Source organism: Bubalus bubalis, chromosome 22, assembly GCF_019923935.1.
Source record: "Bubalus bubalis isolate 160015118507 breed Murrah chromosome 22, NDDB_SH_1, whole genome shotgun sequence".
In the NCBI taxonomy this organism is placed as follows: domain Eukaryota; kingdom Metazoa; phylum Chordata; class Mammalia; order Artiodactyla; family Bovidae; genus Bubalus; species Bubalus bubalis.
In genome coordinates, this window is record NC_059178.1 from 19,033,462 (window position 1) to 19,053,539 (window position 20,078).

General features: G+C 38.2%; 1 protein-coding gene across 5 annotated transcripts in view; it reads left to right on the forward strand.

Annotated features, from left to right (window-relative positions):
* Positions 1–20,078, forward strand: part of SPIRE1 (spire type actin nucleation factor 1) — a 170,316-nt gene that overhangs the window by 6,891 nt on the left and 143,347 nt on the right. For all 5 annotated transcript variants that reach the window (XM_025273221.2, XM_025273225.2, XM_025273222.2 and 2 more), the window contains exon 2: positions 9,345–9,379. In XM_025273221.2, the coding sequence (XP_025129006.1) occupies positions 9,345–9,379 (35 nt within the window). The remainder of the gene's footprint in view (positions 1–9,344; positions 9,380–20,078) is intronic.

Genomic DNA, 20,078 nt, shown 5'->3' on the forward strand with positions numbered 1-20,078 from the left:
ATAGGAAGGTTCAGAGAGCAGTCTGCCCAAGCTGTTTATCGTAAGCCAGCGATACCTGGGAGCTGAAGCCAGAGGAGCCTGTATTGGGGTACAAACTTGGATGGACTAGACCTGATGGGAGGTCAGTGAAATGTGGCCTGGGGTCAAGTTTGGATTAACTGAGATACTTGGATGCTCAAGAACTGGTTTGGGATAAATCTTGGGGACATCCTTCTTGCATCTCTGGGCTAGAGGTGTCCCCGAAGCAGCAGCAGAACCATGCAGAATGGTGACTGGTAGCACAGCTACCAGATGCGAGGTAGTTCCCTGTTTTGTGAACATTGTCTTCATTACAGCTCTGAAATGCAGCATGCAGATAAAATGTACTCATCCTGATGTCTTAAACCAAACAAAAGAGATGAAAACTAAATATCATTGGGCAAAATGGTTTTTGGTGTTGTCTACATACTTTACACCATTACATGGGATCTTGATTACTTACAGACTAGAAAAATACTGATATATATAAATAGTAGTGCAAGTTTATTAGGAAAGGTAGTAATGTTTTCCCTACTTCTAACTTCTATATAATTATTTTTGGGTAATTATTTTTGAGTGGCAGTATAATAAGGTCAGGACTAGACAAGATTTTTTTTTTCTTGCATGGCTTTTGAGTTTATTCAACTTATCTGGTCCAGACTCTGCTGTTCTCAGGGCAATATCTAACTGGGATTCTATTGATTTGAAATAGACATGCTATTTTGCTGCTTACACTGTCCTCATTATACAAAGAAAATACATCAAGAAAATGTTATACCAGATTTTTATGCAATTTGAGCAGGTTTCACCTAGGTGCTCTAGAGTTCAAAGCCGTTCTTGGTTTTAGTGATGATAGGCTGGTAATCAGAATCTATTAAAGACTCTTTGGTATGTGTTGTGTCTATTTGAAAATAATTAAACTATTTACTACTCCTCTCCCGTCTAAAAATCTAATTTGACATTTCTTCCTCAAAACTTATTTTCTTTTTTTTTTTTGAAAGTCAGTATACATACAGAAAAGTGCACAAATCATTAATGACACAGTCTTGTAAATACTAACCTGATTAAGAACAAAAGAATATTGCGAGTAGCTCTCCACATATAATCAGTGTCTTAATTTATCACCATACCTTGGACTTGCTTGCTTGTGAACTCTTTATTTGTGTGTAATCTTACATTTTGTGATATGTGTGTGTGTGTGTGTGTGTGGCTGGCTGGCTGCTTTTGTTCAACATCTTGTTAGATAAATTATTTGTTGTTGCATGTTGCTTTACATTGTTTTTATTGCTGTACAGTATTCAGTTGTATGAAAATACCAAAGTTGATATACCCGTTCTGTTGCTGATAGACATATGAATTGTTTGGAGTTTTTGGCTATTTCAGATAGCATTGCTATGAACTCTTCTGAATATCTGTATGTACTTCTGTTAGGTGTGTATCTAGTAGACTTGCTGGGTTGTTTGCATGTGTCTCTTGAGTTTTGGTAGATGTGCCCAAGCAGTTTTACAAAGTGCTGGTTTGTGTTTACCTTTCTTACTAGCAGTGTATCTGTCGCTCTGCATCCACCCTAATACTTGGAAATGTGGTTAACAAATGAGAAGTGTAGCTATTTGGGTTGTACGTATCTTTTAAATCTTCTAATGGTTTGAATTTTCATTTATCTGATGGCTAGTCAGGTTGAGTGCTTTTTTATGTTTATTTTTCATAAGGATGAAAAGGGACTTTTATGAAGCTCCTGTTCAGGTCTTTTGACCATTTTTCTATTATTATTATTATTATTATTTAATATTTGGTCTCACCCACCTCTCTGCATGTGAAACTTAGTTCCCCAATCAGAAATTGAACCTGTGCTCACTGCTCCTTTGGAAGGTAGAGTCTTAACCATTGGACTGCCAGGGAAGTCCCAGGTTTTTTTCATATATAGTTAAGGTTTTTTTTTTTCATATAAAGTTAAGGTTATAACTAACTTACTGGGATTAATTACATTCACAGTGTTTTACAATCATCACCACCATCTGTTTCCAAAATTTTTCATCACCCAAACTGAAACTGTAACCGTTAAACAATAATTGTCCATTCTTCCCTTTTTAAGCCCCTGGTAACTGCTAATCTACTTACGTTACGTTTTTTGTGTCTTCTTCTTTTCATATGTTCTGATTTTTGTGTACTCTGGATTCCAGCCATTTGCCAGCTAAGTGTACCTTCTCCAGCTCTGTGACTTTCCGTTTCACCTTGTTAGTGTTGTGTTTTGATGAATAGAAGTTTTTCACTTTTTCTGACATCATTCTCCTAGAAGTTTTGGTATATCATCACACTTTTATTATTAAGTTCAAGTATTTTTCAGATTTTCATTGTAATTTCTACTTTGATCCATGGATTATTCTGTCCATGGATTATTTTTATTTCTATTGAGACTGTATTTTTAGGTGCATTAAAATTTAGAGTTGTGATAACTTCTTGGTAGATTGATCTGTTAGTCTGTGTGTTTATAGTTAACGTGTGTACAGTTACATTGGCTTTCTTTGACTAAAATATACTCAGTGTGTTCCTTTTCCATTATTTCACTATCACTTTTTAATGTTCTTACATTTAAGGTGTGTCTTTTACAAGGAGGATATAGTTTGGATTTGTTTTTTATCTAATGTAATCATACGTAATTTAAGTTGGATTGTGTATTTTATTTACATTTAATATACTGATTTTTAAAATCAGTAATTTTCTTTATTTATTTGGCCTCACCATTCAGCCTTTGGGATTGTAGTTCTCTGAAGTAAAAGCAATCTATAGATTCAGTGCAATCCCTATCAAGCTATCAATGGTATTTTTCAGAGAACTAGAACAAATAATTTCACACTTTATAATACAAAAAACCTCAAATAGCCAAAGCAATATTGAGAAAGAAGAATGGAACTGGAGGAATCAACCTGCCTGACTTCAGGCTCTACTATAAAGCAACAGCCATCAAGACAGTATGGTACTGGCACAAAGATAGAAACATAGATCAATGGAACAAAATAGAAAGCCCAGAGATAAACCCACGCATCTATGGACACCTTTTCTTTGACAAAGGAGGCAAGAATATACAATGGAGAAAAGACAATCTCTTTAATAAGTGGTGCTGGGAAAACTGGTCAACCACTTGTAAAAGAATGAAACTACAACACTTTCTAACACCATACACAAAAATAAACTCAAAATGGATTAAAGATCTAAATGTAAGACCAGAAACTATAAAACTCCTAGAGGAAAACATAGGCAAAACACTCTCTGACGTAAATCATAGCAGGATCCTCTATGACCCACCTCCCAGAGTAATGGAAATGAAAGCAAAAATAAACAAATGGGACCTAATTAAACTTAAAAGCTTCTGCACAACGAAGGAAACTATAAGCAAGGTGAAAAGACAGCCTTCAGAATGGAAGAAAATAAGAGCTAACAAAGCAACTGACAAAGAATTAATCTCAAAAATATGCAAGCAACTCCTGCAGCTCAATTCCAGAAAAATAAGCAACCCAATCAAAAAATGGGCCAAAGAACTAAACAGACATTTCTCCAAAGAAGACATACAGATGGCTAACAAACACATGAAAAGATGCTCAACATCACTCATTATCAGAGAAATGCAAATCAAAACCACAATGAGGAACCATCTCACGCTGGTCAGAATGGCTGCTATCAAAAAGTCTAACAATAAATGCTGGAGAGGGTGTGGAGGAAAAGGAACCCTCTTACACTGTTGGTGGGAATGCAAACTAGTGCAGCCACTATGGAGAACAGTGTGGAGATTCCTTAAAAAACTGGAAATAAAACTGCCATATGACCCAGCAGTCCCACTGCTGGGCATATTTTCCGAGGAAACCAGAATTGAAAAAGACACGTGTACCCCAATGTTCATCGCAGCACTGTTTACAATAGTCAGGACATGGAAGCAACCTAGATGTCCAGCAGCAGATGAATGGATAAGAAAGTTGTGGTACATATACACAATGGAATATTACTCAGCTATTTAAAAGAATGCATTTGAATCAGTTCTAATGAGGTGGATGAAACTGGAGCCTATTATACAGATATTTAAAAGAATGCATTTGAATCAGTTCTAATGAGGTGGATGAAACTGGAGCCTATTATACAGAGCGAAGTAAGTCAGAAAAATACCAATACAGTATACTAATGCATGTATATGGAATTTAGAAAGATGATAGCGATGACCCTATATGCGAGACAGCAACAGAGACACAGATGTAAAGAACAGACTTTTGGACTCTGTGGGAGAAGGCGAGGGTGGGATGATTTGAGAGAATAGCAATGAAACATGTATATTATCATATATGAAATAGATCGCCAGTCCAGGTTTGATGCATGAGACAGGTTGCTCAGGGCTGGTGCACTGGGATGACCCTGAGGGATGGGATGGGGAGGGAGGGTCAGTATGGGGAACACATGTGCATCCATGGCTGATTCATGTCAATGTATGGCAAAAACCACCACAATATTGTAAAATAATTAGCCTCCAATTAAAATAAATTAAAAATAAAGGGAGTGAAAGTCGCTCAGTCATGTCCAACTCTTTGCGGCCCTATGGACTATATATATAGTCCATGAAATTCTCCAGGCCAGAATACTGGAGTGGGTAGCTAGCCTTTCTCTTCTCCAGGGGATCTTCCCAATCTAGGGATCGAACCCAGGTTTCCCACATTGTGGGCAGATTCTTTACCAGCTGAGCCACAAGTGAAGCCCAAGAATACTGGAGTGGGTAGTCTATACCTTTGCCCCCGGATCTTCCCGACCCTGGAATTGAACCTGGGGCTCCTGCATTGCAGGCGGATTCTTTACCAATTGAGCTATCAAACCCAGGCCCCTTGCAGTGGCATTAGTGTAAATATAATAAGGATTTGACTAGTGTCAAGTATATGGACAGGCTGTATCCCTAATAATAATAAGATTTAGTGGTCCATATTTAGCTTCTGAAAACTGACTCTTAGATGTTTTTATATTACTTGTGCTAGAGCACTTTTTAAAGAAATTGAGTCAGTTTTTTCCCCTTGTATTTCCCATTTTCTCCGCTGACTAATCTAATTGGAAGTCAAATTCCTATCTAGTATACTCCCTTAGTAGTTCATATTTCTGAGAGATATAGATATATATGGAAATATATGATGAGTAGTGGTAGAATGCCAGTGACAGTCCCCATAGGTTGTCTGGTCCTGGCTTTGCCATATCTTCCTGGATTTTAGTGAAATAGCATGTTAGAGGAATCCCCATTCATGTCTTCATGTATTCGTTTCACCAGTACTTGGGTGTCTTCTAAGTGTACTGGACTAAATGTTGAAGATACAGAGGGAAAGGAAGTGCACTCATACCTTCAAGAAGGTCACAGGAGCATAAATTAACACTTACAGTCTAATGATTCCAAATAATAGAGACATACAGAAAGCTGTGTGAGTCCAGGGAGAGAGGGACTGACTCTGCTGGTGTGACATCAGGCAGGTTTCACAGGGGATCTCTGTTGATGGGTTCTGATCTGAGCAGTGGGATCCCAGGAGAAGAGCATGCTCAGCAGAAGCAGCAGTCAGCACAGAGGCTTAGAAACGTGGGAGAACTGTCCGAGAGCAATAGTACACGAGTTGTGGTATGGCATGTGTGTGACACCCACGTCCCTATACCAAAAGCAGGCGCTGCGTAATCATTCAGTACATTTTTGCTGCTAAATATAAGTATCTTCAGTTCTCAGCAGGGTGCCTCAGGCAGTCACTGCCAATTGTTTGGAGTTGGCACATGAGACTGAACCTGTCTGTCCTCTCTGCAGTGGGTGTCCACTGTGCCTGGAGCGTCGGATGTATGTGGGAAGGGTGGACGAGGAGATCAGCTAGAAAGGTATGTGGGAGGGCTCAGGTGATGAAGGCCTTTTTGTGCATCACGACTGAGTTTGTATTTATAGTCTGTATAGGTGTTGGATAGTTACAGAAGCATTTTAAGCAGGAAAATGATGTAAGCAGACTCCTCTGTTTGGGAAGATAAACTTTGTAGAAGATGGATTGAACTGAGTAAGCTGAGGGCAGAGACACCACTGGCCATTTCATACTATCATTAGGTCTTAGCAGCCTCTAAGTTACCAAACCAGTTAGGAGTATTATGGCTCTTCAGACCAGAGGTAATGAAATAGGGAGAAAGAGTCTGAGGGTGATTTAAAAAATAGAATGGCACATGGCTATTTAGCTTTTGACATGGCAGTGGGAAGAAGGAAGGAATCTTGGGAGGCTCTCGGGCTTACCGCCTGGGTGCTTACGGGGTGGGGAGGGTGGGATGCACAGGAAGGGGTGGGAAGATGGTGACTTAACTCTTGCTGGAAACTAAGTTGGCCCAGAAAAAATATTTTTCTTACGGAGTCATGTTGATTCCTATCAAGTTCCTTAGCTCTTCCAAAAGGTTGCAAATCAGCTGTTTAATGTCACATGGTATTGTGGTAAGAACATAAAGAGTTGCCTGTAGAAGATGTGTTTTGATTCTTGGTCTAGAGACTGTCACTTAGTTCTAACCTCAGGCAATCCATATTACCCCTCTGACCCTATTTCTTTGTCTGTAAAGGGTAAATAATATATGTCCAGCCCTTCTTACAAAATTGTTAGGAGAATCAAATGAGGAAATTTATGTGAGGGTATTTTGTCAACATATATATTGCACATATATTTTAACTGAGTCATTTCTTCCTTTTATAAAAAGATGAATGTTTCAAGATACTTTGATTCCAGATTGATAAAGAACTACTAAAACAGTCTTAAGTAAATATGTATATTTGGAGTCTGTAAAGTGATTCTTGAGTTTGAAAAAAATCTGGTGTTTTTCATATTGTAATTAGATCTTAGTTGCCTTAGGTCTTGCACTAGGGTTTTAGTATAGATTATAAGGGTCTGAGAAGAGTTTAGCAGAATGTCAGAGAAAGTTAATTAGTGTTTGACCACCATGTATACTAGCTTTAAATTGAAAAATCATATAATATTCTTGAACTTAGCTTTCTTTCACTTTATCACTTTCTAACTTGATAGTCACTTATTCACACTTTAATTTAGCCTGTTTAAATCCTTGGGAGAGTATTGGGGAGCTTATTTACATTAATAGTAAAAAAGAATGTAAGTACAACTTTTTGCCCTGAACTGGGCAAATTTCATTTGGGAACTGTAAGACAAGAAGTAGTTTCGATGAAACACTTAGTTCATTCTGTTGTCTGATGTGTTTAAAATTAAGTTGTATTGGTGGGAAATGATGAAAATCTGTTTAAAAATTCTCTAATGATAGTTGCTCCCTAACTCTGACCTCCTTTCACGATTAAGAATCGTTTTGATTCTATTTGCATTTGAAGAACTTAGTATGTTATTCATAAAATACTCATAAAAGTGTATATATGGAGTAAAATTTAAATAGTGAGATTTTGTCTAGGTAGTTTTCGTAGTGTAAATCAGATATACTCAGTCCTGATAGAGGATAGGTAACTCACTGGGGCAGATGATCTGGATGGCAGTTTAGGGTGCTGTGTCTAAAGGACGTGCCTCTTGGCTAGGAGGGTCTCGGCCTTGAGCAGAGGCCACCGTGGGGAGGAGACTTTTAGGAGAATATATTTAGGAGAATATATTGATAGGAAGTACGAGAACACACTTGCCAGTTGACTTTGTTTTATGATTTGCTGTCAATTTTGATTCCCCTCCAAGTTCTCCTTGTTCTTGAAGAAAGTGGTATAGTGCTGTGAGGTCTCATGAAATTTAGACAGTTACTGTCTGGATTAATGTCACAAGGGGAATTTTTGTAACCCAAATCCACACTGTACATAAAAAGAACCACAACTCTGGTCATCTCATCCCAGCACAGGAGTGTCAGAAGTGTGGCCTCCACAGGGCCCGTCCCTTCCGTGCCAGTGGAAATATCGTTGAGTGGTCCCGGGCTCCTACTTGCAGTCCCCCTCAGAACTCCTCTGGAGGCAGCATGCTGAACAGCCGCTACCCTTCAGCTAGAATCTGCACAGAAGGGAAACCTCTGGGCTATGCAGACTTTGAGTGTTGCCAAATTACGTGAGGTAGACAAAGATAATTTTTGACTTTTGTTGAAAATATGCTGAAACTGAAGTAATTATTTTCAGTGGAAAATACTTGTCATTTAATGATACTTGTTCTATGAGATAATATAAAGTTTAGTTAATTAAGGTTGCTAAATAGAAAGAAAAAAATAACACTCTTGATAGTTAGCAAAGCGTATTATCAGACCTTTCATTTCAGAACAGGCTGTTATATTTGGTTCCTCTGGTGCCACAGAATAGGTTGGGAGGGTTTGGTGTTGGAGCGGGGACAGACATTGGAGTGTTAGCTCTGTGAGGCTGTCAGCTGGTCTTACTCACTGGTGAGCTCACAGAGCCAGCAGTATCATTGTAGACTCTAAGGTATATAAATCAGACTGATGAACATTCCCTATAGGGTAGGTGTAGGGGTCCTGGGCTGGAGAAGAGGAGGAGTGAGTGAGGAGGGGAGGGAAAGAGGTCGAGATAAATGTGTATTTGAACTTAGGACGATGAGATTTAAGACGTGTAGACTGGGAAAATTAAGTTTTTTACTATCCAATGTAAATATATGCTATTTACTCTTTTTGTTCAAACATTTTCATGAATGGTTCTCCTTTAAAATAACTTTATGTTTTAACCACCCAAGTTAACAGAAATACATAACTATATGTGCTCTCTGGTATTATGTCTCCGTGATGAGAAAATATTAATGTTAGTACGGCAAAATACTATTCAGTCTGGTTATTCTTTAGTTGATCTTCTATTGGGAGCATTGATAAATTAGTTATAGTGTTGTGTCTATATATTATAGAAAAACTACTGTTATATGTTAAATAAGAATTTAAAACATTTCTGCCTTAATTGAAATGATCACTGTACCTTTAAACTAGAAATGTATTTAGGGAAGACACCAAGAGTCTTTTAAAGACTTTTCTTAAAAGCGTTTTAAATGGTAGCTTTTAAATGCCTTTAAAGTAAAGAAAGCAAGAAAAAGTATTTTTGTTTTAATTCTTTATATATGTGTAATATGTTTTATATTTTATTACAATTAAGTGTGTTCTTTCCATCTTTTTCTTGATTATTCTCTAATGAAACTTTTTTAAACTTAAATCTCTGAGCAGGAACTTCTAAAATATTTGGTCACACTAGAACCTTTTTGTGGCACAGATTTTCACAGACATAATGAAGCTATAGTCAGAATAACTCAGATATTTTTTTGTCAGTGATTTAAAAAAAACACCCCAAATCCTCTGAAAAATAACTTTTTGTATTTTTATTACAGGTAAAGTGGAATATTCACATTGTACAGAAACTGAGGTAAGAGAAATATTAAAATATTTCTTAGTAATAACCCAGCTTTACACTTCTGTTTATACTATCTTGAGTACTGAAATATCTCACTGTGGGTTTTGGTCTTCTGATAAGGATGTGTTGAGAACAGGTATATATTTATTATATTTAGGAAGAGTAAAATGTAAAGAAAAATCAGTTAATCATGTCCATATATTTAAAATATCAAGGTATGTTATAAAGATAAGCTTTATTATAATTTAAAAATTTTCCTGTGTTGTTTGTGAAATGGAGTTAAGATTCAGACCCCTTAACAAGAAATAGGGTAAGTTTTTAAAATAATCTGATCTAGTGTGTCGTATAAATCATTAAAATGTGTTGGACTCCTGTGGAGTCACTTTGGAGTGGGAAAAAATAGGGACTTAGGAAGTCATTCAGTAACATTACTGATGAATTAAATGTTTTGTCTTTGTATAAAAGTATGTTTATTATTTTTAAAATAATTTAAAATTCAGTTTGTGAAATTTAAGGGATTTCCATGTGGCTCCATATGTCCCTTGCAGAAATTTCACTGGTAATGCTGAAGTATGAGGGCAGCATCAATGATTTATGTATATGTGGAGGTATTTTCTGTCTGGAGCTGTTACATCATTACATGTGGAGTTTTAGGTCTTATGTTAATACCTAATTAAGAATTTAAGATGTTATTTTTCTAATCTTATAATGCATCTACAGGTTGATGTAAGTTTTATTAAATTTTGATTGTTATTTTAAGTAAGATGCAAGCTTCCCAAGGGATTATATTGTATAACAAGCAAAAATACTTTATTTTTTGCATTCAGAAGTTATTCAACTTGTTTTATATTTTCTATTAAACTTTAGAAGTAGACATAATTTCTTCCAGGTTAGCAGAAAAAATATGCAAGAACTTAGTATTTTTGTTTTCTGACAGCTTTTTTTAAAAAAATTATTTTTGTTTTATTTTTGGCTGTGCTGAGTCTTCAGTGCTGTGTGCTAGGGCTTTCTCTAGGTCCGGTGAGCAGGGGCTACTCTCTGGTTGTAGTCACGGGCATTTCATTGTGGTGACTTCTATGATTGTGAAGCACGGGATCTTGGGCTCAGTAGCTGTGGTGCTTGGGCTTAGTTGCTCTGCAGCATGTGGACTCTTCCTGGACAAGGAATCTAATTTATGTCCTCTGCATTGGCAGGCGGATTCTTAACCACTGGACCACCAGGGAAGCCTTATTGTGACAATTTTTGATGTATTGTTCAATGTGATATGAAGGAGTGGAATATGATTTGAGTCAAAAAATAAAAGTTCTGTCTGTGGTTTCTGATTTGCATCTTTCTAGCTATGTAATTTTGAGCAACTAATTCTTTTTCTCTCATAATTTTGGCTTTCTTTATTAAGTGTTAAAGATAATTTCTATTAATCGCATGGGTTGTGAAATTTTGAAGAGATTATATGGGTGAAAATGTTTTATAAACTCTGAAGACACTTTTATTGATATCAAATTGATACAAATTAATCAGCATTGATCTGCATTTAGGTAATGAAATGTGCTGACTTTACATACAAAGCCTAGTCATAAGTCTCATATTTTGTTGCCATAAAATTAACATGGTTGTAACATTTTGTTTCACACTTGTTTGTGTAGGCATGTCACTCTGTCATCTCCTACATGATAGCTGTATCCTTTGATCCATAACTTATCATCAAAAGAATTGAAATCTAAACAGAACTCTTTTTCATAACTTTTTTTTTTTTTTTTTTTGGTCTAGCTATTTGAAGAGGGAAAATCATGAGAAAATGAGAAGTTTGGTCTGATAGTTAGTTTACAAAGTGAGTTTGGAGTATCTTTTACAGTAACAGTGGTTTTTACCTCTAGGGAAGATATTGGGGTTTGGATGGCGATTTATCTTTATTACTTAGATTTTTTTGAAGTGACAAAGTCTCTTTGTATTACTTTGGTAATTAAAATAATAAAAAGGAGGGGCAGTAGGAGGAGTGGGAACTTTAAAAAAAACTTAATCTAGTGAAGAAATGGCAACCCACTCCAGTGTTCTTGCCTGGAGAATCCCAGGGACGGGAGAGCCTGGTGGGCTGCCATCTATGGGGTCTCACAGAGTCGGACACGACTGAAGTGACTTAGCAGCAGCAGCAGTGAAGAAGGAGATAGTTTAAGTAGGAAGTTGTGTTTTTTAGGTTGGGGAAGATTGTCCATTTGGTGCTGGTAATGGTAGTTTTCCCTGATGGCTCAGATGGTAAAGAGTCTACGTTCAATGTGGGAGATCCAAGTTCAATCCCCTGGGTCAGGAAGATCCCCTGGAGAAAAGAATGGCAACCCACTGCAATATTCTTGCCTGGAAAATCCCACGGACTGAGGAGCTTGGCAGGCCCCAATCCATGGGGTCGCAAAGAGTTGGACACGACTGAGCAACTAACACACACAGTGATAGTAAGGGCTTCCCTTGTGCCTTAGTGGTAAAGATCCCCTGAAGGAGGAAATGGCAAGCCCATTCTAGTGTTCTTGCTGGGATAAACCTATGGACAGAGGAGCCTGGTGGGTTGCAGTCCATGGCGGTCGCAAAGAGTCAGACATGACTGAGTGACTGAGCATGCATGCATGCATGCAGTGATAGTAAAGGGGAAGAGAAAGTGAGAAAGAAGTTGGGGGAGAGAGAAGGGGAAAGAGAGAGGGGGTCGGAAGAGAGGTGGAGAGGGAGAGATCCAAGGGAGAGTGGATGCCTGCCAGTACCAGAAGTGGTTGCAGCTAGAGGTGGCCAGGCTAGAGCAGTAGTTCTCCAAGGACAGTGGGGTTCTCCAAGGCTCTGGGGGGTTCTGACACCCTTTTGTGGTCAGATTATCTTCAAAGTATTACTGAGACATTATTTGTCCTTTTACTCTTATTCTGTCATGAGTGTACAATGGTGTTTTCAGAGGCTTCATGGCTGCACGACCTTGACTGTCCTATTGGAGTGGCTGCAGAAGAGCAGGTGTAGCTGGATTTTATTAAGCATAACCTTTTACCACCCCTTTCACTATTTTATTGACTTTTTTTTTTTTTTGCCACCCTGAGTGGCATGTGGGATCTTAGTTCCCCTGCTGCTGCTGCTGCAAAGTCGCTTCAGTCGTGTCCGACTCTGTGCGACCCCATAGATGGCAGCCCACCAGGCTCCCCCGTCCCTGGGATTCTCCAGGCAAGAACACTGGAGTGGGTTGCCATTTCTTTCTCCAATGCATGAAAGTGAAACGTGAAACTGAAGTCGCTCAGTCGTGCCCGACTCCTAGTGACCCCATGGACTGCAGCCTACCAGGCTCCTCCATCCATGGGATTTTCCAGGCAAGAGTACTGGAGTGGTGACCAAATCTGAGTCTCCTGCATTGAAAGCTCAGAGTCTTAACCACTGAACCACTCAGGAAGTCTATTTTTTTTGGAAAATTTTTAGCGTTTCTTTCTATAAAAATGTTACATGTATTAACATTTAATAATTATTTTTCTTTAATCATTTTATTAAAAAAATTTTATTGGAGTGTAGTTTTACAATGTTGTGTTAATTTCTGCTCTACAGCAATATTATTTTTGAACAATTTGAACAATTCAATAAAAAACTCTCAGTTTTAATTTCTGATACAGTAAATGTTTGACTATAGCTCATAGACACAAAAGCTCCTTGGACTCCCTGGTAATTTTTGAAAGTAAAAGGGCCCCAAAACTAACCAGTTAGAGTTGGGCTGGGTCTGGAGAGCAGAGGGACTTCTTCCTGAGAAATGGAGTTGAGGGTTGGGAGAGGTCAAACCAGAGCCCTAAGCTGGGTTGGTGGAAAGCGAGGAAAGCCTTGGCATGTGGATGAAGCCAAAATTTTTTACTTTAATAAGCAATTTAACTTTTTCTTACACTGTTGTTTCTATTTTTTTGAATATATAGTTTATATACAGTAGAATTTAAACTTTTTAGTTAAAATTCTTTAAGTTTTGACAAATACCATCACTACAGTCAAGCCTTATCACCCCCTAAGGTCCCCCCACTCCTCTTTGTTGTCTGCCCCCCATCCCCAACCCCCCAATAACCACTAATCTGTGTTCTGTCACTTTGGTTTTGGGGAGGACCTGTAATGTACACAGTGTGTTACCTACCTTGGCCTCCTCTCTGGGAGTGGTCATTTATAAACTGTCACATGACTGACCTGTAGTTGGAATTTTCTTGTCAAGGGAAGTGGTTCCAATTCACAGTTTAGGAAAACTTTCATTCCTAGTTTACAAGTTTTTCCTTCTGCCATTACTTAAATACTCTTGCGGGTGATACTCTTATATTTGAAGAAAAGGCTAAGCACTTAAAAATACTAAAACATAAAAAAGATTGGAATTTCTAAGTATCTTAATTGAGACTTTTTCCTTGTTTTTAGCTTTCTAAATTTCATTCCATTCTGTCTTCTATTAACTACAGTTAATTATGTAGCATTCAGAGGCCCTTTCCCTTTAGCAGGCAAGAAGGTTGAATGAGTAACCAGAACAATCCTGTTCTGTTCTCCTTGATGGATTTGCTGTATTTTATGTGAAATTGGTTAAAGCATTATATGAAGTTAGATAACTTTTGTCGATCCTTTAATCTTGATAGAGCTAGTTCATAAAAATCATAGCATAGCAGAAAGTGTAAGCTTTACTGAGGGGAAGTATGGAAAAGATTTATATTCCTATCTTAGAAATAAAGTTCGTATTTATGAAGTTCAAATAAAGTACCATATATAAGTACTTACTGTCTTTCATTCCCACATCTTTAAAAAACACTTTAGCCTCCTCTGTGCTGAGTACTGTTAGATACCTTAATTTAATCCTCACAACCAGGTTATGAAGTGCGTTCTATTGCTAATGAAATCTGAGGTATGGCGAGATTGAGGGACTTGCCCTGTGCTATAGAGCCAATGTGTTGCACAACCACCTCTCTTAGCTCTTTCCTCTTTGTCTGAATCCAATCCTTGGTTGTCTGCATCTGCAGAACGCTGACAATTTTGTGCCCGTAAAATTGTCCTTGTCCTTTATGTTTCTCACCTGTGACTCATTTGGTCCTGGCGTTATGCAGTGAGGGAATACGATCTTGTTGGATGGAAACCAGACAAAGAAGGAACAGACTCTATCTATGAACCCCCAGCCCCACTGTTAGGTGAACACAGTCTGTACTGGAGCAATCTGTGAATTAGTCTGATCTGAATTACTCAGAACGACTCAAGAATTTTGCTGCATATTTGAACCTCCTGGGAAATCACACCTGGAATTAGTCTGCTTTGTGGGGAAACCCAGAGCTTTTGGAAATGAACCAAGGAACACATCAGAAGTAGTATTTGGACTTATTCCATTCTCGTTATATACAGATTTTGATAGAAACTGGACTATGTGAAAATTTTCATGTTCCCTGCTGCTGCTGCTAAGTCGCTTGAGTCGTGTCCGACTCTGTGCGACCCCATAGACGGCAGCCTACCAGGCTCCCCTGTCCCTGGGATTCTCCAGGCAAGAACACTGGAGTGGGTTGCCATTTCCTTCTCTAATGCATGAAAGTGAAAAGTGAAAGTGAAGGCGCTCAGTCGTGTCTGACTCTGTGCAACCCCATAGACGGCAGCCTACCAGGCTCCCCCGTCCATGGGATTTTCCAGGCAAGAACACTGGAGTGGGGTGCCATTGCCTTCATGTTCCCTGAACAGCCTAAAATAAACTGCCAAAGGTAGTATGTGGGTGCTGACTGCTTTAACAGAGTACAATACAAAATAAAAAAAAACCATTTTTGTTAAAAAAAATTTTTTTTTTGGCTGTGAGACTTGTGGGATCTTTGTTCTCTGACCAGGGATTGAACCCAGGTCCTCAAGCAGTGCAAGCAAAGAGTCCTAATCACTGGACTGCCACGGAATTTCCCTGTTTTGTCTTTAGCTGAATTAGCCCCTGTACTTTGATTTTACATCTGGCTCATGTAGACTCACAGTGATAATTTCTCACAGTGATAATTTGATGAGTAGTCCTTTTTTAAATTGACATTTGATAGCCCTGAATTAATTTCAAAAGTAACTGAAAAATTAGCATGAAAGAAGTATGTAATATTTTTACAGAAATATTTGTGTAAATTGTAGCTGCATAGTAAGCCTGTTTTATATGGTTGTAAAATTAGTATTTGATACCAAACTAAGTAGATCTAAGAATATCTAGCGGAAATATAAAGGAATTACTATCAACCTATCCTTTTATTGGAAGGCTTTGTCTGATCTAAAATCTTGATTTAAGTGTTTATAAGTAGGATTGTGTGGCAAGAAGTTAAAATGATATGTGTTCTTTAAAAGGGTTGGGAGGGTAAATGTTATTTAATTGTTGGTGACAACAGCATTTTCTCCTTGGTCAGCAAGCTGAAAGGAACAAGAAGTACACACATTCTGCTTCCTCTTTTTGGATTAAAGACCTCAAACATGCCTGATTTTACATGGCTGTTTGATTGACATTAATTTATATGGCCTGGAAATTGGTTTGTGTGTCCTTAGGGTAAATTGTGCCTACCCATGAGTTGTTACTTCTGAGTGTCAATACTAACAGAGGTTGGTAGTGAGATATTGATGATGTGAAAAATAGTTAAATCTCCAGTTAGATTTTGTGTATCTTCATATGCAAACTGGAGCCATTGTGGCACCTCCTCTGACTCTCTCCCCTGTCTCCTCTGTCCTTTGTCTCTCTTCTCCGTCTGTCTCAGATAATATTTGTTACCAAAATGGCCTTTCTCTGGTACAGTCATAGATGTCTTAAATCCTGGCAACATTGTTTGACCATAGGACACAAAATTTATAACAAGTAGTGTTCCTTTGTACAGTTTTTACTGTATTTGAAGACCAGTGACAGTTGTACTCTGTCTCGCAAAGGATTTCAGAGTAACCAAATTATCTGAGATTAAACATTTTATTCCTGAAGGAACAGAAAATTTACCTTTCAAGTAATTTAAGTACTTCTAAATACTTGGATAATAGAGTAGAAAGTTTTCTTAATAATTTGCCTTATCCAGGGGCCAGATCAATCTGCTTTAATGAATAGCTTGAATTTTAAATGTTTTTAAGATTAAACAATTTTTTTTTATTTTGATAGGATCAAAGTGGGAATGGGCTCGACTTTTATTTTCTTTTCAAAGTACCTTTATTCATTTGTAGAAATTGCTTATTGTATTTTATATCACAGATACAGAGAAGAATGTAAAAGTAACTTCATACTCTACTATCTAGTTATAATGACTGTTTAGAATATTCTTCTAGACATCTCTTCCTATATGTACATGATAGAGGTGATTTACCATTGAGCATCCTTTATGGGCTGCTCTTAGGAGTACGTGCATCTTTGCGTAAATGACAAACTTGGCTTTAAGGAGTCAGCCAGGCTGATGGAAAGGGTTTAGACATGAAGTGGAACTTTCCAGGCGAAAGGACATCATTGTGAAGTGTCAGAGAGCAAGCTGTTTTTGAAACTAACAGAACAGCAGGATGCCAGCATGGTGTGTGTGAGGGGAAGGTGTAGGAATTGGAGGGGAACAAGTGATGCCAGTTCTCTTTTTTAATGTTAGATCAATGATTTTTTTTTTTTTTTAATTTGAGTCTGCTGGCTCTTAGTTGCCAAGTGTGGGGTATTCATTGCAACATGTGGAATCTTTAGTTGCAGCATTTGGGCTCTTAGTTTTGGCCTGTGGGATCTACTTCCCTGACCAGGGATCAAACCCTGGTTCTCTGCATTGGGAGCATGGAGTCTTAACCACTGGACCACCAGAGAAGTCTGGTGCAAGGGCTTATATGCTGTATTAAAGATTGTATGTAGGTCCAGTTTCTCCTCAAGGGAAGAAACATTTCTTTCTGAAATTTTCGTCTGTTTCACAGGGTCATTCTTCATTTGCTGTTTGCATGTAGTTTGGCAGGGAAATGTGAATACATATATACATTTCATCAGTTAATACATCATTTAATTGAACTATTTTTGTAATCATATCAGTAGAGTTGCACGAATAGGTTTGGGAACAGACCCAACTGTGTGGTAAAAGTTCAGCTCCCCTACCAAGTGACCTGAATGCACTGATGACTCATGTCTAGTAGTTGTCATGGAGATCAGTCAGTCTGGTTGCTAGAGGACTGGGAACTGTGAGATAGGTCAGCCAGCTAGATAAAGGCTGCTTAAGAGAGCTTCTGCTGTTTCGAGTGGTGTCTTTTAACGTCTTCCCTCAGTTTGGTAGAGGTTTTACTATATTTGGCAGATATTTAAAAGATACTTAAAAGAAAAATTTGGTATCAGTAAATATGGGTATTAGTGTTGTGATAATTACCTAATGTCTTTTGATGATTAGTGTTTGTTAATTTTTTGTTAGAAGTTTACTAAAATGTAATTCACAAACTTTACAAGTCAACAAACCATTTTAAAGTGTGTGACTCATTGGTCTTTGGTATTTTCACAGAATTATGCAACCATCACCACAATCACTTTTAGAACATTTTTGTCAGCTCTGAAGGAAATCAGGTGCCATTAGGTATCTTCCCCATCTTCCACCCTATCAGCCCCCAACAATTCAGTTCAATTCAGTCGTTCAGTCATGTCTGACTCTTTGCGACCCCATGGACTGTAGCACACCAGGCCTCCCTGTCCATCACCAACTCCCAGAGTTTACTCAAACTCATGTCCATTGAACTGGTGATGCCATCCAACCATTTCACCCTCTGTCATCTTCTCCTCCCGCTTCAGTCTTTCCCAGCGTAAGGGTCTTTTCAAATGAGTCAGTTCTTCGCATCAGGTGGCCAAAGTATTGGAGTTTCAGGTTCAGCATCAGTCCTTCCAATGAATATTCAGGACTGATTTCCTTTAGGATGGACTGGTTGGATCTCCTTGCAGTCCAAGGGACTCTCAAGAGTCTTCTCCAATGCCACAGTTCAAAAGCATCAGTTCTTCAGTGCTCAGCTTTCTTTATAGTCCAACTCTCACATCCATATATGACTACTAGAAAAACCAACCATAGCCTTGACTAGACGGACCTTTTATGGCAAAGTAATGTCTCTGCTTTTTAATATGGCGTCTAGGTTGGTCGTAACTTTTCTTTCAAGAAGTAAGCGTCTTTTAATTTCATGGCTGCGGTCACCATCTGCAGTGATTTTGGAGCCCAAGAAAATAAAGTCTCTCACTGTTTCCACATCTATTTGCCATGAAGTAATGGGACCAGATGGTGATCTTAGTTTTCTGAATGTTGAGTCTTAAGCCAACTTTTTCACCTTTCTCTTTCACTTTCACCAAGAGGCTCTTTAGTTCTTCTTCACTTTCTGCCATAAGGGTGGTGTCATCTGCGTATCTGGGGTTATTGATATTTGTCCTGGCGATCTTGATTCCAGCTTGTGCTTCATACAGCCCAGTGTTTCTCATGATGTACTCTGCATATGAGTTAAATAAGCAATATACAGCCCTGACATATTCCTTTTCCTATTTGGAACCAGTCTGCTGTTCCATGTCCAGTTCTAACTGTTGCTTCCTGACCTGCTTACAGATTTCTCAGGAGGCAGGTCAGGTTGTCTGGTATTCCCATCTCTTGAAGAATTTTCCACAGTTTGTGGTGATCCACCCAGTCAAAGGCTTTGGCATAGTCAATAAAGCAGAAATAGATGTTTTTCTGGAACTCTCTTGCTTTTTTGATAATCCAGCGGCAATTTGATCTCTGGTTCTTCTGCCTTTTCTAAAACCAGCTTGAACATCTGGAAGTTCATGGTTCACGTATTGTTGAAGCCTGGCTTGGAGAATTTTGTGTATTACTTTGCTAGTGTGTGAGATGAGTGCCATTGTGGTAGGTTGAACATTCTTTGGCATTGCCTTTCTTAGGAATTGGAATGAAAACTGACCTTTTCCAGTTCTGTGGCCACTGCTGAGTTTTCCAAATTTGTTGGCATATTGAGTGCAGCACTTTCACAGCATCATCTTTTAGGACTTGAAATAGCTCATCTGGAATTCCATCACTTCCACTAGCTTTGTTCGAAGTGATGCTTCCTAAGGCCCGCTTGACTTCATATTCCAGGATGTCCAGCTCTAGGTAAGTGACATACCATCGTGATTATCTGGGTCGTGAAGATATTTTTTGTATAGTTCTTCTGTATTCTTGCCACCTCTTCTTAATATCTTCTGCTTCTGTTAAGTCCATACTGTTTCTGTCCTTTATTGTGTTCATCTTTGCATGAAATGTTCCCTTGGTATCTCTAATTTTTCTGAAGAGATCTCTAGTATTTCCCATTCTATTGTTTTATTCTGTTTCTTTGGGTTGATCACTGAGAAAGAGTTTCTTATTTCTCCTTGCTATTCTTTGGAACTCTGCATTCAAATGGGTATATCTTTCCTTTTCTCATTTGCTTTTCACTTCTCTTCTTTTCACAGCTATTTGTAAGGCCTCCTCATACAGCCATTTTGCTTTTTTGCATTTCTTTTTCTTGGGGATGGTCTTGATCCCTGTCTCCTATATAGTGTCACGAACCTCTGTCCATAGTTCAACAGGCACTCTGTCTATCAGATCTAATCTCTTGAATCTATTTCTCACTTCCACTGTATAATTGTAAGGGATTTGATTTAGGTCATACCTGAATGGTTTAGTGGTTTTCCCTCCTTCTTCAATTTAAGTCTGAATTTGGCAGTTATTTTCTTCATCTGTAGATTTGCTTATTCTGGGCATTCCATGTAAGTGAATCATATAATATGCAG